An 18,044-nucleotide genomic window follows, 5' to 3' on the forward strand; every position below is an offset into this window, starting at 1 on the left:
GGTCGAGGCTGCAGTGACCATGAGAGACCACTGCACTCCAGTCTGGGCAACAGAGTGAGACTCCAACTCAAAAAAAAAAAAAGAATCTAGTGCCAGCCAGGCTCGGTGGTTCAGCATGTAATCCCAGTACTTTGAGAGGCCGAGGCGAGTGGATTGCCTGAGCCCATGGGTTCAAGACCCGCCTGGGCAACTTGGCGAGACTTCATCTCTACAATAAATCAAAAAAATTAGCCGGGCGTGGTAGTGCGCGCCTGTAGTTCCAGCTACTTGGAAAGCTGAGGCAGAAGGATCGCCGGAGCCCAACAGGTCGAGGCTGCAGTGACCATGAGAGACCACTGCACTCCAGTCTGGGCAACAGAGTGAGACTCCAACTCAAAAAAAAAAAAAGAATCTAGTGCCAGCCAGGCTCGGTGGTTCAGCATGTAATCCCAGTACTTTGAGAGGCCGAGGCGAGTGGATTGCCTGAGCCCATGGGTTCAAGACCCGCCTGGGCAACTTGGCGAGACTTCATCTCTACAATAAATCAAAAAAATTAGCCGGGCGTGGTAGTGCGCGCCTGTAGTTCCAGCTACTTGGAAAGCTGAGGCAGAAGGATCGCCGGAGCCCAACAGGTCGAGGCTGCAGTGACCATGAGAGACCACTGCACTCCAGTCTGGGCAACAGAGTGAGACTCCAACTCAAAAAAAAAAAAAAAAAAAAAGAAATTGTCCAAGTTTAATTTGGATTAAAAGATGGTATTTGATTGTCAAAGTGTTCCTTCAAAAGTAATCTCTTCATACTAATTTTTAAAACTGTCATTCATAAATTAAGTTGTTTTGAGCTGTTTTTTCAATCAGTGATAGATTTACATAATTTACATTCATGTACCCTACTTGGGATAACTTGAATATTTAGGAAATAGATGGTTGAGATTCAAGGTACAGGCTGTGGTCCCAGAACAAACTTGCCAGGTCACATGAGAAATCATGCTTTTAATTACATTATGTTGTAGTTCAGAAATAGTAGTGAAAAAGAACATTATAAAATTAAGATTCCATCTTTGGTAATTTATGTGACTTGCAGAGTTAGGTTGTTGATCGAGCAAATAGATTCTATTATTTTAAATTATTATTATTATTATTTTAACATTTGCAGTTTTTAAAAAATTTATTTATTTTATTTATTTTTATTTTTTTGAGTTGGAGTCTCACTCTGTCTCCCAGACTGGAGTGCAGTGGCCGCTCCCAGCCACCGCAGCCTCGTCCTGCTGGGCTCCGGCAATCCTTCTGCCTCAGCCTTCCAAGTAGCCGGAATTACAGGCATGTGCTACCACGCCCGGCTGATTTTTTGATTTATTGTAGAGATGAAGTCTCGCTGCCCAGGCAGGTCTCGAACCCGCAGGCTCAGGCAATCCACTCACTTCAGCCTCCCAAAACCGCGGGATTACAGGCTGAGCCACCGAGCCCGGCTATTGTTATTATTTTTTGAGTTGGAGTCTCACTCTGTCACTCAGGCTGGAGTACAGTGGCATGCTCATGGCCACCGCAGCCTTGACCTGCTGGGCTTGGGTGATTCTTCTGCTTCAGCCTTTCAAGTAGCTGGAACTACAGATGCATACCACCATGCCCAGCTAGTTTTTGTGATTTAGTGTAGAGACGAGGTCTCACCATGTTGCCCAGGCTGGTTTTGAACCCCTGGGCTCAGACAGTCCTCTCGCCTCGGCCTCCCAAAGTGCTGGGATTACAGGCTGAGCCACTGTGCCTGGCTTATTATTTTTAATTTTATTTTTTTCCTGAGTCAGAGTCTCACTCTGTCACCCAGGCTGGGGTGCAGTATAACTTTCACAACTACTACAGCCTGGACCTGCTGGGCTCAGGCGATCCTTCCACCTCAGCCTTCCAAGTAGCTGGAACTACAGGTGCACGCCACCATGCCTGGTTAATTTTTTGATTTATTGCAGAGATGAGGTTTTGCCAAGTTGCCCAGCTGGTCTTGAACCCCTGGGCTCAGGCAGTCCTCTCACCTCTGCCTCCTAAAGTGCTGGAATTACAGGTATGAGCCACCTTGCCTAGCCTATATTTTTAAAATTTTGGATTCGGGGGTACATGTGCAGTTTTGTTGCATGAATATATTGCATAGTGTGTGAGTTTGGGCTTCTATTGAACCCATCACCCAAATAGTGAACATGGTACCCAACCCCTGGGTAGTTTTTCAATCATTGTGCCTTTTTTTCCCTCCTCCCTTTTGAAGTTCCCTATCTGTTTTTTCCATTTTTATGTTCATGTGTACCCATTGTTTAGCTCCTAATTATAAGTGAAACATGTGGTGTTTGATTTTCTGTTTCTGCTTTATTTCACTTAGGATAGAAGCCCCCAATGCATCCATGTTGCCACAAAGGACAATTTCATTCTTTTTTATGGCTGTGTAGTTTTTCACAGTGTATACTCACCATGTTTTCTTTATCCAGTCCCCCATTGATGGACACGTAGGTTGATTCCTTGACTTTGCCATTGTGAATAGTGCTGCAATAAACATACAAGTGCAGGTGTTCTTTTGTAGAACAATTTATTTTCCTTTGGGTAGATACCCAGAAATAGGATTGCTGGATGGAATGTTAGTTCTCTTTGTAGTTCTTTGAGAAATCTCCACATGCTTTCCACAGAGGCCGAACTAATTTTGCGTTCCCACCAACAGTGTATAAGTGTTCCCTTTTCTCTGCATCCTCATCAATATCTGTTATTTTATGACTTTTTAATAACCATTTTGACTGGTGTGAGATGGTATCTCGTGGTTTTAATTTGCATTTCTCTGATGATTAGTGATGTTGAGCATTTTTTTTTATTGTTTGTTGGCTGCTTGTATGTCTTCCTTTGAGAAGTATCTGTTCATGTCCTTTGTCTACTTTTTTTTTTTCAGTTGAAGTCTCACTCTGTTGCCCAGACTGGAGTGCAGTGGCACGCTCCTGGCCACCGCAGCCTCCACCTGTTGGGCTCCAGCGATCCTTCCGCCTCAGCTTTCCAAGTACCTGGAACTACTTGCTAGGATCAGGCGCTCCTTCTGCCTCAGCATTCCAAGTAGCTGGAACTATAGGCACGTGCCACTATGTCTGGCTAATTTTTTGATTTATTGTAGAGATGAGATCTCAAACCCCTGGGCTCAGTCATCCTCTTGCCTCTGCTTTTCAAAGTGCTGGAATTGCAGGCATGAGCCACTACACCTAGCCTATCCTGATTAAGTTTTTAAAGACCAAAATAGAAATAACAAAAAATCCTGTTAAAACAAAATACATCATTGTTGTATATTTTTGGAGTTTTAGTGTCAGAGTATTTTAAGACCTCCCTGGTAATTCTTTAGCCTCTTAAATGTGAGTAAAGGCATTGTGCTTACATTTTAAAAATATACTTATTATGGTGCATTTAATTTTCATGAGATAAAATAATATAGATTATTCCCAGAATTTATATGAAGTAAAGGCTTGCTTTAAAAGTGTCAACATGTTTATTTCTTATTCTTTTTCCCCCCTCCTTTGCCATCCTTGGAATCAGTGTTTATATTGACAAATTAGTAAAAACAACTTAGTACCTTTTATTTTCAAATAGAAGAAAACAGCCTTGTTTTTGGAATTGCATACATAATTGAATGCTGTGTTCTAACCTTAAGTATTGTTTCTGCTGCCGCCCATAATAGAAAGCAAAATGCTTATTAATACTGAAGTTTAAACATGTTGAGTGTGCACAATATTTTTAGCATTTTCCTCCAAACAGTGAAACTAAGTATAACAATTAAAAATAGGGAACGAAATTATAGAAGCACATGAGGGAAAACCATTATTGTTTTTGTGTGCTAGCCTTAAGTTTTTTTCATTCATTCAGGAAAACTTTTTTCTCATGAGTGCTTAGACACTGGGATAGAAAACTGAGTAACATGTAGTCCTTGCCCTTAGGAAGTTTGGGATCTGGTAGGGCATTCAGCAGATTAGCAAACAACTGCAATATGGGAGTAATGCAGGGAAGGTAAGAAAACACAGAAGTTGGGATCTGACTAGACAGGATGACAGGTAGGAACATAGATATATTGCCTTAATAATTTTAATATAGGAAGTTGTTTAAAAATTCTTTTTTCTGGCGATCCTTCCGCCTCAGCCTTCCAAGAAGCTGGAACTACAGGCGTGCGCTACCACGCCCGGCTGATTTTTGATTTATTGTAGAGATGAGGGCTTGCCAAATTGCCCAGGCGGGTCTCAAACCCGCAGGCTCAGGCAATCCACTCACCTCAGCCTCCCAAAGGTGCGGGATTACAGGCTGAGCCACCGAGCTGGCTTATTTTTATTCTTGTTGAAAAGTGGTTACAGTGGCTTTACAGGTAATTATCAGATAACAAATGAACATTCTGAAAACCTTGATTATATTTGTATGTTTATTTTTAAATATCTTAAAACCTTGGGTCTTATTATATTTTTTTCCCTGAATGATAAATGTGATGCATTTATTCGACAATAAATCTACCTGAGTAGATTATATTTGTATACTGATTGTCATGGAATTAGAAGATTTCAGGAATCTATAACTTATTTCCAGGTAACCTTATTCCTTCTGGCTGAAGGTATTAAGGTTGAAGAGCAGATGAGCCTTATTTGTATGCTTCTTGCCTGAGGCAGCAATCTTTGTGAATAGAATACCCAGCTAAAGGTATACTTTCTCAGAGATGGTAAGCAGCTTATTTAAGTTATTTATTCTTTTTTTTTCCCCCTTTTTGGGAAGTCCAGATGCTGATTGACACACTTCTTAGTTTCTCAACTTTGTGAGGGCCAAACTTTGTTGTTAATAATACCACCAGACTGGGCACGATGTCTCAAGCCTGTAATCTCAGCACTTTGGGAGGCTGAGGTTGGAGGATTGCCCGAACCCAGGGGTTTGAGACCAGCCTTGGCAACTTGGTGAGACCTTGTCTCTTCAATAAATAAAAAAATTAGCCACATGTGGTGGCTCATGCCTGTGGTTCCAGCTACTTGGAATGCTGAGGTGAACGAATCACCTTGAACCCAGCAGGTTGAGGCTACAGTGATCGCGAGCATGCCACTACACTCCAGCCAGGGCTACAGAGTGAGACTCCAACTCAAAACAAAACAAAACAAAAAACAAAATAATAGCACCTTTTACCCAAGGCTAAATTTTTTCTGGATGTAGTGCTCTAAAAATATTGGTATAGGCTGGGCTTGGTGGCTCAGCCTGTAATCCCAGCACTTTGGGAGGCCAAGACGAGTGGATTACCTGAGTGCGTGGGTTTGAGACCAACCTGGGCAACTTGGCGAGACCTCATCTCTACAATAAATAAGAAATTAGTCGAGTGTGTTGCGTGCGCCTGTAGTTCCGCTACTTGGAAGGCTGAGGCAGAAGGATTGCCACAGCTCGGCAGGTTGACACTGGGATGGTCGTGAGTGTGCCTCTGCTCTCCAACCTGGGTGACAGAGTAAGGCTCCCAACTAAAAAAAAAAAAAAAAAAAAAAAATTGGTATAAGGTTGAATCTTGCTTTTGATACTTAAGGTACCAAAGGATTTGTGAAGTAGGGCTCTCCATAGAATGCTAGAGATTTGTTCAATTTAGTCTATATGTGGTTAGTATTTGTTTGTTTTCCCCCTCATTTACCAAAGATGAGACCCAATTAGACTAAGTTGAGGGATTTTTTGTTTGTTTTATTTTTGGTCATAGTTTGAGTTAAGACAATTTATTTTTTATATTCTTTTTTTCCTAGCGAAGAATAATCTGTCTGAACTATTGCACTAAAAGAGTTTCATGACAGTTTTAAAAGTCAAGAAGAGAGGCCGGGTGCTGTGGCTCATGCCTGCAATCCCAGCACTTTGGGAAGTGGAGGTGAGAGGATTGCCTGAGCCCAGGGGAAATTCAGAAGAGAAACAAATTGATTGTAATTTTGGGACCCTATAGCTTTGATGTAGTTGTTTCCTGCTCACTTGAATGAATATTTAGACAGTGACAGGTCAGTGGTTGTACTAGATCATTACTACAGAGAGGCAAGATAATTTTGTTTTGTTTTCTGGTACTATAAAACACTCCAGGCTTATCTTGTGTATTTCCTGCCCGACTCCTAGAATCACTCATTTTCTTGAGGACTTTGGTTCCTTTTATTGGTGTTAGAAACCAAGATTTGGGCACTAGATATGGTCATTGCTACTAAGGTGTGCTTTCTTTTAGGCCATTTCACCTGACAGAGCAAAGAAATATATGTGTGTATGTTAATCCTTGTGTAACCTATCTGTATTAACCCTTTGCACTCAGATGTCCCTTCTGTGGGGTTATTGTAAATCCAGCAAACCACTCTGATGTCCTCTCTCAGGGGATGTAAAGAGATAGCTGGTGATTATATAGGACAAACTTATGCCAGCGCAAATGTTTTTTTCTTTTTTTTTTAGTTGGAGTCTCACTCTGTCGCCCAGGCTGGAGTGCACTGGCATGCTCACAGCCACTGTAGCCTCAACCTGCTGAGCTCAGACGATTCTTCCGCTTCAGCCTTCCAAGTAGCTGGAACTACAGGCGTGTACCCCATGCCCGCTAATTTTTTGATTAGTTGTAGAGATGAGGTCTTGCCAGGTTGCCCAGGCTGGTCTCAAGCCCCTGGGCTCAGGCAGTCCTTTAGCCTCAGCCTCCCAAAGTGCTGGGATTACAGGTGTGAGCCACTGCATTCAGTCTTTTTTTTTTTTTTGAGTCGGAGTCTCACTCTGTTGCTGGAGTGCAGTGGCACATTCACCGCCACCACAGCCTTGACCTGTTGGACTCAGGTGATTCTTTTGCCTCAGCCTTCCAAGTAGCTAGAACTGGAGGTATGTGCTACCACGCCCAGCTAATTTTTCTTGATTTATTGTAGAGATGAGGTCTTGCCAAGTTGCCCAGGCTGGTCTTGAACTACTGGGCTCCGGCAATCCCCTTGCCTCAGGCTCCCAAAGTGCTGGGATTATAGGTGTGAGCCACCATGCCTGGCCCCAGCACAATTTTTAAAAAATGTATGCTTCCTTGAAGTTTTCCATTCAGATTGCAGGAAAAAGCAAATAAAGAGATGCAGTATATACTGAGATATGATCCATCAGTTGAGAAGTGATTTCCAGGAATCACAAGTGTGTCCTTCCATATCTTCAAACAACAGACTGGACAATAAATTACATATTATTAATGTGGGAGGAAGAAAACGAGACTACATAGTCTGCTCAAATAGTAAAACACCAGGTGGGGAGGGGGGTTGGATTGGCAGTTGAGGGAAACTGCTAGGGGACGGAGGGGCATACCTCATCAACAAGATACCTTCATAATGAACATTTGTATACCTAACCCTGAATTGTACCCCACGTCTTTAAAATGAAAGAAAAAGCCGGGCTCGGTGGCTCAGCCTGTAATCCCGTGCCTTTGGGAGGCTGAGGTGAGTGGCTTACCTGAGCCTGCGGGTTCGAGACCCGCCTGGGCAACTTGGCAAGACCTCATCTCTACAATAAATCAAAGATTAGCCGGGTGTGGTAGCACGCACCTGTAGATCCAGCTACTTGGAAGACTGAGGTGGAAGGATCGCCGGAGCCCAGCAGAGTGAGACTCCAACTCAGAAAAAAAAAAAAAAGAAAGAAAAACACCAGGTGGAAGATATCCAACAAATTACTGTTGCCCAGCACTTATCAATGAAACTGCAGTGCATGTTGGTGACTGTTTCACACGTTACCACAAGTTAGAAAAGTATAAGATAAAAAATTTTGATTTCATTGTCATAAATGTCTCAATGTCCAGAATTCCATTATAAGCCAAATATCATTACAATAAAATAATTGGTTCCCATGCTCTACTATTTAATACGAAATGATTTGTTTTTCACTATTTCATAAAGTGTGGTCAAGTTGCTGGTAGGTGATGCACAAGATGTCTCCAAGTGCAAAGGGTTAAGTTAAACACAGAGGCCTGGCACAGTGACTTGCCCCTGTAATCCTAATGCTTTGGGAGGTCGAGGTGGGAGGATTTCTTGAGCCCTGGAGTTCCTGACCAGCCTGGGCAACATATAGTAAGAACTCCCTTTACAAAAAAAAAAAAATAGCCATGTGTGGTGGTGTGTGCCTGTAGTCCCAGCTACTCTGGAGACTGAGGCAGAAGGATCGCCTGAGCTCAGGAGGTTGAGGATGTGGTGCACTCTGATGGTTCCATTGCACTCGAACCTGTGCAGCAAAATAAGACTTTAAACAAACAAACAGACAAACCTCACATGAGTTCTTACTGATCTCCATCTCTCGTAGTTGTGGGGTTTTTGTTTGTTTGTTTTTTTAGAGACAGGATCTTTCTCTGTCACTGAGGCTGGAGTGTAATGCGGGGGGAGGGACTGGGAGGCAATCATAGCTTACTGTAACCTGGAACTCTTTGGCTCAAGCAGTCTTCTGCCTCAGCCTTTCTAGTACTGGGACTACAGGCATGTACCACCACACCCGGGTAATTTTTGTATTTCTTGTAGAGATAGGGTCTTGCTGTGTTGCTCAGACTGGTCTTGAACTCCTAGATTCAAGTGATTCTCCTGCCTTGGCCTCCCAAAGTGCTGGGATCACAGACATGAGCCACCAAACCCAGCTGATTCACATTTTCATAGTCTGCTTTTTAACATAGCATTGGCTGAAACATATTTCTAGATTATTTGTCCTTCATGTTTGCAATTTTAAATGATTGCTTTAAAGTTTAGAAGTTTGTTCTACAATTTTCTTAACCATTCACCCCTCTGTTGCTGACTTTTTATAAGAACATATTTGGAAGCAACACAGATAACAATGGATATGGTTATACTTAAGTTTTTTGTGTTTAGGATTATTTTATTTATTCTTTCAACAAAGACTTGAAAGTGTTCTACATGTCACTGTGAAGTTCTTGTCCTTATTTGGAACTCATACAATTGCCTTAGGATAAATTCTCAGTAATACAATTATTAGTTGTAAGAATATGAACTTTTAAAAATGAATTTATATGCATATTACCAGTGAATTGCAAAGAATTTTACCAATTTATAAAACCATCATTTCCTATTCCAGATGATATAAGTTGACATTAAAAGTAATTGAGATAATTAAAAAAAATTGTTGACCAGACTTTGCTCTTTATTAGGAAAAAGCTCAAACATTTGGAAAACTTTTGATTCTTCCTCTCATGCTTTTATCATTCATCAATAAATTAGATGTTCTAAGATACAAGATGCAAAATGTTATTATATCTCAAACAGCATTCCAAGCATTCTTGATGTTTAGTGGTACAGCTGGTAATTTTGTTTAGACCTGTTGAAGCGTCACCTCCTTTGACTATGTGCATTGCTTAGTCATGTCTGAATCTCGTATTTCAAGAGTCTAAGGGCAAAGTACGGCATAATTGCTAAGACAATTAGTAAGAATATTTTTCAACTTGTTTGCCCAAGTAAGATACCAAGGAGGAGCCGGGCTCGGTGGCTCAGCCTGTAATCCCGCGCCTTTGGGAGGCTGAGGTGAGTGGATTGCCTGAGCCCGCGGGTTGGAGACCCGCCTGGGCAACTTGGCGAGACCTCATCTCTACAATAAATCAAAAATCAGCCGGGCGTGGTAGCGTTCACCTGTAATTCCGGTTACTCGGAAGGCTGAGGTGGAAGGATCGCCGGGGCCCAGTGAGTCGAGGCTGTGGTGGCCAGGAGTGGCCACTGCACTCCAGTCTGGGCGACGGAATGAAACTCCAACTCAAAAAAAAAAAAAAAGATAGCGAGGAGCCAGAGTTAGATGAAAAGGAGACAGACTAAACCAGTCAGATGATTTAACTGCAAACGTTAGGACAGATCTTCACATTTCAGTGGAGCAGTTCCTTATTTTTACAGTCTGGTTTCTAGTACAGCTGTACCAAACAACTGGGCAGTGAACCAGGGAAAAGTCAAAGGAAACGTCTCTCTCCTCATGTGCCAGGGTCTGTTTTTCTCCAACTTGAGAGATCTCCCAGTTTCCAAAATGTAGTTCCAGTCACCCTAACTCAACTATTTTCATAATTACATATTGTGCTTTCTGGGCAAAAATATTTTACATGTATAGGATTACAGTAGACAGCATTTTTTATTTTATGTAGGAAAAATCAAAACAATTTATAGTCTTTGTTTTTGCATTTAACATAAGACCTTTCCCATGTTTGCATATTTTCTTCTTAAGTATTTCTAAGAGTTTATATATTTAATGTACTTGAGTGTTTTTGAATGTTTCCCTAATGTTAGATATTTGGCTGAGCAAGTTCTTTTTCAGATATTCTGTCAGAAAAAAATGCTTTAAAAATCTAATGAGTGGGCTCTAGGCCTCCTAAGAAACAAAATCTGAATTATATTTGTAATGCATATAATAGTATTAATACAGTATTTGCTGAATTTAATTATTGTCCCTTATGTTATGGCTTTGATAAGCTTGAGAGAGATGCTGCTGTTATCTTGCTTAGTTTTATAGTCATCTGTTGCTGAGATTCTTAATTAAACTAGACTTGAAATATGTGTCCTATTTACAGGAGATAGGACAAAAAACCATAGTAGTAAGTAGTAGGGATAACTAGCTCTGGCTTTATTTCCTCTTCTTTACTTTCATGAAATAAGCTTGTAAGATTTGGAGTTTATTTTCCACAAAGACATGGGGGTGAAGCAAGAAGCATTTATTTTATTCTTTAAACAGTTTTATGTTGCAGATATGTACAGTTTCATCTATTAGTATCCCCATAGCAACATTATTCAAAACAGCAAGAAAATTCTAAAAATAGAATAGAGGTTATGTTTCACTCAGATAACAGACTGCTATTTCACACTAATAGATGAGGTTATTATAGAATAAATTTTATTTTAAAATCAACTTTATTGAGGCTTAATTTACATGCAATCAAATGCACACATACTAAGTGCAGAGTTTGAGTTCTGTCAAAAGTATATACTCAACCACCACCCCATTCATGATGTGGAACACTTTCACCACTTCAGAAAGCTTCCTTGTGCCCATAATTTTGCATTCAGTGCTCATCCCCTCCCCTCCAGACAACAGATCTGATTTCTACCACTAAAGAATAGTTTTGCCTATTCTAGAACTCCAAATAAATAGAAGAAAATCAATCAGATTATTTTTTGTCTCACTTTTTTTTCCTCAGTGTGTCTTTGAAATTTATCTGTGTTGTTGTGGATATGAGTAGTTTTTCCTTTTTATTGCTGTAATACTCCATTGCATGACTTTGTTTATCTATTCACCTTTTGATAGACATTTGGGGTGTTTTCCATTTTGGACTTTATGAATAAAGCTGCAGTGAACATTCAACTACAGTTGTTTGTGTGGTCATGTTTTCTTATCTCTTGGATAAATACCTAGGAGTGGAATTCTGGGTCTAGTAAATGTATGTTTAATATAGGAAACTGCTAAACCATTTCAGTTTTATGCACTTATCAGCAATGTATGAGACATTGTTCCACATCCTTGGCAAAACTTAGTATTGTTACTCTTTTTAAAATTTTAGCCATTCTTGTAGGTATGTCACCATTGCGTTTTCAGCTACAGAATTGAAATGTATAATATGTTTCATTGCTTGCAATTGTAGGAATTTATTGTCTAGTTTGAACGAGCTGCCTCTGAGGGACTAATTACACTTTAATTACTTTTCTTGCATGTCACAGGGGGTTAAGAGTATTCTGCTTAGCATGTAGAATGGCCCCTTGCTGTGGTACATGTAGTGATTGGCTTTGTCATTTCCATCCGTACCTGGTTTTCATTATATAAAGCTTCCTTCACAAGTGGTATACAAATCCTGACTAGAACTTTTTCTCCTGCTTCCAGGAGTGTTTATATTAGCTTTGCAATTTCCCTAGCTGGCTAACTTTGGTTGAATAGAAGTCTTATTTGAAGCCACTCCCATTAGCTAGCTTAAGGCCTCTCTATTGGGGCCAAATATTTGTTTTACGAAACATGAGAATTCTATTACAAGTATCAAGTGTATCTTTACAGTGCAGAAGACAAAAGATAAATTAGGTATCATCTAGTTGCTTAAGGAAACAAAATTTTGGTCTTATTTGTGGATTTTTGGAATTTTGGGCAGCCTTCATTTTTTCTTTCAACATTTTATTTTAAAAAGTTTCAAACATACAAGAAAGTTGAAAGCATTGTAAGGTGAATTGTATGGTGAATACCCATATACTTACCACCTAGATTTTATAATTAACATTTTGCTATATATGCCTAATCACATTTGTGTTGAATATCTTTGATAATGCATTTAAACTACCACCTTTTTTGTGTGGAGCATAGATTGGTAGATCTTACTGGGTAGTAGGTACTTTTGTGTGATATGGGACTTAGAGGTTCTCTGATGCAGTGGTCTTGTGAAGGTGGGTGTCTGTGAACCCTATTATCATTGGTTGAGCGTTCAATCATTTATTTTCAAATGAATTCCAAGTAGATTATGTTACATAGACAGAAGAAAGGCAAGGAAGACTGTTGGTAGAAAGAGTTTATATCATCAGGAAGGCCAAAATATTACCAACCTGTTTGCCCAATTGATACAAATACTGTAACACAAATAGCTGCTATGTGTTGAATGGTTACCAAGTTCTAGAGTGTCATCTCATTTTTGTTCAACAACTCCACTAGCTGTATTAGCTCCATTTTAGAGATTAGGAGATTGAGGCTAAGTGAGATTTAGTGATTTACTTGAGTTCTCATCTGTTAAGTGGCACAATTGGTATTCAGTCCCAAATCTGTTTGATTCCCAGACCCATGCTTTGAACCTGAAGTCTGTCGGCTAAAAAGTTTTCCCTTATAGCTGAATTTATATATATACATATATATATATATTTTTTAATGTTATTTTTAAATTTTTTTTTGAGTTGGAGTCTCACTCTGTCGCCCAGGCTGGAGCCACCCCAGTGATGACCAGCTGGGCTCAGCCACTTCAGCCTTCTTAGTAGCTGGCACTACACATACACACTACCATGCCCTGCTAATTTTTATTTATTTATTTATTTATTTATTTATTTGAGTTGGAGTCTCACTCTGTTGCCCAGACTGGAGTGCAGTGGCCGCTCCCGGCCACCGCAGCCTCGACCTGCTGGGCTCCCGTGATCCTTCCACCTCAGCCTTCCAAGTAACCGGAATTACAGGCATGCACTACCACGCCCGGCTGATTTTTTGATTTATTGTAGAGATGAGGTCTCGCTGCCCAGGCGGGTCTCAAACCCTCAGGCTCAGGCAATCCACTCACCTCAGCCTCCCAAAGGCGCGGGATTACAGGCTGAGCCACCGAGCCTGGCAGTTTTTTATTTATTGTAGAGACGAGGTCTCACCAAGTTTCCCGAGCTGTTCTCGAACCTGCAGTCTCAGGCAATCCATTCGCCTCGGCCTCCCAAAGTACTGGGATTATAGGCTGAGTCAGAGCCCAGCTGCTGAATTTATGTTTTGCATAGTATCTTCAGAATTGTACAAAGTATTGGGCCACATCTAATTTGAGCCTGGCATTATTGTAGAAAAGAGTATATCATGTAAACATATTTATGACAGGCTTTTTTATAACTGTGAGGCCCTCTTAATTCTTGAAGAGGGTGGACCCCTTTTCAAATCAGACATCCTGGGTTTTTTAATGACCTCATTTCATTCTCTGAAGAATGAAGGAATTTCCCACATTGTAGTAAGTGGTGGAATGTATAGCATTTCTTCTGTAGTTGAATCAGATAAATATTAGCAAGTCTGTTTAGGATATGACACTGGAAGTTTTTTCCTGTCTTTTTTTTTTTAAGAGGTGTTTGGGATCATTGCCAATTTGAAACTTGGTCTTACTAATGAAGAAGTGAAACCCAAGCAAGCTCCCTTCTCTCTGCTGCTCTTGTTAGAAGTCTCACTGAAGTTTCTCTAGCAATTTTCAGAGCTTATTTTTGAGAGTGGCCCAGAGAGCAGTGTATTTTGATTTGAAAACCAAATGGGTGGAGGTATGTTTTGAAAGCAAGAGCTCTGAATCTTTTTGGAGATTACATACTCCTTTTTGAAGCTGATGAAAGTTAGAGAACCTCCCTGGAAAAAAAATGCACACTATGCACATACAATTTTACACACAAATTTTGTAGACTCAATAACTCCCAAGTCTACCAACAAAGTACCCCAGAAGAAAAGTCCTCTAAAGGAAAAAAAAAAAATTAGGGAATTAAAAAGTAAGATTTAAGCATCAGTTTTTAAATGTTTTTCACAATAGCACATTTCATAAAATCAATTGTACTAGTAAAAAATTGTGTTTTAGTATGAAAGATTTTATTCAGCCTTTAAGCTTGCCCTACAGTGTTAAAAAAATTAACATGAGTATTCATGAGTAGGCAAAGGTTCTTAGGGGTAGATGAAATACTTTAATGGTTGCTAAACTTTGCCGTTTCAATTCATGTCTTCTACCATTCAGACATTTTCTCAGAACTACTAAGACCAAATAATTAGATGAAATATTTTGTCAATTCTTTTTGTGTTGTTGTTTTTGAGTTGGAGTCTTACTACATCAACCAGGTTGGAGTGCAGTAGCACGCTCACGCCCACTTCAGCATTGACCTGCTAGGCTTTGGCGATCCTTCTGCCTCAACCTTCTAAGTAGCCAAAACTACAGGCATGTACTACCATGCCCAGCTAATTTTTTTATTTATTGTAGAGATGAGGTCTCACCATGTTGCCCTGGCTGGTCTTGAACCTGCAGGCTCAGTCAGTCCTCTTGCCCATGGCCCCCCAAAGTGCTGGGATTACAGACTTGAGCCACCACGTGCAGCCCTTTTTTTTTTTTTTTTTTTTTTTTTTGAGTTGGAGTCTCACTCTGTCGCCCAGGCTGAGTACAGTGGCATACTCACGGCCACCGTAACCTTGACCTGCTGGATTCAGGTGATCCTTCTGCCTTAGTCTTCCAAGTAGCCAGAACTACAGGAATGTGCCATCACACCTGACTAATTTTTTTTATTTGTTGTAATGAGATGAGGTCTTGCCAACGTGTCCAGGCTGGTCTCGAATCCCTGGGCTCAGGCAGTCTTTTCGCCTGAGCCTCCCAAAATTGCTGGGATTACAGGTGTGAGCCACCGTGCCTGGCTTTTGCCAATTCTTAACTATAGATTCCTATTTCTTCTTTAACCAAAATCTCCACATACATAGCACTTTTTTTTTTAAACTTCTGATGTGGGTGTTTAGGAATTGTTCTAAGTTACGTGTTTTATTACATTAATCTTCACAAAAACACTGTTAGGGACTTACTGTCCCTGTTTTACAAATTTGGAAAGCAAGGCCAAGAAAGATTAAATAGCTCAATCCAGACCAGTTTTGGTACTAATAGGCAGGAGCAGGATTGACCTCATGGAGTTCTAGCTCCAAAGCCCAGTTTTTTTCCATTTTACCCTCTTGCTGTATGATCAGAGTTAGTGATGTTTTTTGGTTATGAGTCTGACTGATCTGAATAAAAAACCCACATTTCCATCAGTGAAAGTGGCTCTTTATTTTCCTCTATAGCTAGTTTATTGTAAAATTACTGATTTTTTTTTTTTTGCATATCAGTTAGACTTTTTGGTTGTGAAATGTCAAGAGTGCTGAATTTACTGGCTAGATTATTAAACTCTAAATAAGGAAGGAGACTAGCTGGGTGATCTCCTGCCTATTCTGTTTATATAAATGGATATTTCAGATACCAGACTCTGACAGAGACAGTTCTAGTGACTGAAAAGTTTATAGAAGGCTTGTTACTAAACTTAGCATTATTTTCAGGAAGGAAAAACCCTAATGGTTTGGAACAGGACTGAAAAAGAATGTAACTCTGAAGGGTAGATAAGCTTTAAATATTGAAGTGATTAGAGGCCAGGTGTGTATTTCCTAAGTCTCTTGGGATAGCCATAGGAGGGAACCTCCAGGCCAGCTGCCCAGTGGCTTTTGCTGAGATGGCGGGCTGGGTCAGCATTCTGGGAAGGTAGTTCGGTTTGCTTAGTGAGTTTTGTGAGACTCAGCATCTTTCTTGACAAAATTCTTCTTCCAAACCTTGTACTTTTCCTTGTTTCAGCCTTATATACACAGTGAATCAATAAGGAGAATGAATAGGTTGATCTACTATATAGCCTTAGATGTATATTTTTAAGTTTGAACTGGGCTTTAAATGAGACAGCACGGGGTGTGGGGGGAATAGATAGAATAGAGTTCTGAGAGGTTGAATGAAGTGATTGGGAGAACAAAGGAATTTGGGTCAGATAATGAAATGTTAGGTGATCACTGTGCCTTTTAAAAAACCAATGATAGAGGAAATGAGTGTGTGTGAAGATTGATACTATTTAGCTCCCAAGGTAATGGAACTTGGTAGAAAGGAAAATTAAGTTGACCAATTTGAGGATATGGGGAGAAATTGGATATAAATGTAAAGGAATTATCTTGAGTTATAATTTTTTCTTTTTAATCTATTTACAAGTTAAGGGAATGCATTTTGTGAAGTTTTTAAAAATAATTCCTGTGAGGTTTAAAAAAGGACAGTACGGTTCAAGAGGCAGGATTATCAAAAGCCACTCTGGTTTGTGTTGTATACCCTTAGTTAGGGTGAGGAAATTGGACTGTTTGGCTTTAAAAGCTTTGTTTCCTCCCAAGCTTCACCCTCTTTCCCATGTGCTTTCCTTAGGCTATGTGCGATTTTAGTATGGAGGAAGGGTAGGTCTTCTTACCTGTAGCCATTTTTCTTCCTACCATAAGCTCACAGTTTTTCACATTAGGATCTGTAGAAACATAACTCTTCTGGAACCAAATTAATCTTTTGATTCGATGGTTCGTACTGTGTGACACTGGAGTGGGGGCAGGAGGGTGGAGATACAAGGTGTTTGGACCCTTCTGGTTTATGGGATTGTCTTTTTCCCTTTTTCCCCTTAGGAACCGCGTGAATGTTGAGGGGGCGACACACAAGCAGGTGGTGGACCTGATCCGAGCAGGCGAGAAGGAATTGATCTTGACAGTGTTATCTGTACCTCCTCATGAGGCGGATAACCTAGATCCCAGTGACGACTCGTTGGGACAATCATTTTATGATTACACAGAAAAGCAAGCAGTGCCCATATCGGTCCCCAGATACAAACATGTGGAGCAGAATGGTGAGAAGTTTGTGGTGAGTGTCAGCCCAACTCGATCCTCAAGCATCTAGCTTTGGTTTCCCCCAGTCTTACCATTATTAAAATGTTACAGCAGTAGAATAAAAGACTGCAACTTAGGTCAATTTGAGGTCACACATAAATAAAAGACACTGACCCGGTTTTATTACAGGGAGTGAACTATAGTATTGATGAAAAGTCCTATTTCTGCCTAAGTATGATTCCATTTTAACTTCAGATAGTTTTCAAGTGTGCATTCTGCTCTGTTGTAAACTTGTGTGAGTTTTTGTTTGTTTAGTTTCTTTTTTGCTTGTTCTTTCATTGGTTGCCATATCTCTTTGCCAATAGCAGTCTCGTTTACTGTTGATTCTGTGGAGCTACAGAGCAAGATTAATTTTAAAACACGGTGTCTTCCAAAATATTTATGTAATACAGAGGTTCATCCATTTCAGAACCTGTATGTCCCTATGCTCCTTTCTACATCACGTTCTTTTTCATTTTCTTTGAAAATATCTGTGTGAGTGATTAACTCTGATTTTTCCCAGGGTCCTAATTATACTCTGAATGCAATTCCCATGAGCTATTTCACACATTTCCAATCTGTTGCTGTTGGAGATATACAGGAAAGCCCATCTTGAATTCCAACTGATGTCTGCCAGCCCCTTTCCTGAATGCCTTTGTTCTTTGAAACCTAATTGCCACTGATAGCCCCATCTACTGAATTTTTCTCTTGGTTGTAGTGTGCTTTATTTGCCTTTGATTACTTGGAGAGTGTTGACATAATGAGAAATGTTCATTATTCTTAGTAGAAAATGCAGTGTGTTAGATGTTGGCAAACAGACTACAGGTGTTTAAAGCTAACCTGTTGACTAAAGTTGCAGTCTATAAAACTGGGATTTGTCCCCTGCATAGGAATGAGCTGCTAAACATTTTTTTTTTTTTTTTTTTGAGTTGGAGT

The 18,044-nt window shown here is 40.2% G+C and overlaps 1 protein-coding gene across 2 annotated transcripts in view; it reads left to right on the forward strand.

Moving 5' to 3' along the window:
• The window catches only part of SNX27 (sorting nexin family member 27), a 90,205-nt gene that overhangs the window by 12,712 nt on the left and 59,449 nt on the right, over positions 1-18,044 (forward strand). For both annotated transcript variants that reach the window (XM_008065814.2, XM_008065813.2), the window contains exon 2: positions 16,872-17,103. In XM_008065814.2, the coding sequence (XP_008064005.1) occupies positions 16,872-17,103 (232 nt within the window). The remainder of the gene's footprint in view (positions 1-16,871; positions 17,104-18,044) is intronic.

Source organism: Carlito syrichta, unplaced genomic scaffold (assembly GCF_000164805.1).
Source record: "Carlito syrichta isolate Samal-C Ts95f unplaced genomic scaffold, Tarsius_syrichta-2.0.1 Scaffold308805, whole genome shotgun sequence".
NCBI lineage: Eukaryota > Metazoa > Chordata > Mammalia > Primates > Tarsiidae > Carlito > Carlito syrichta.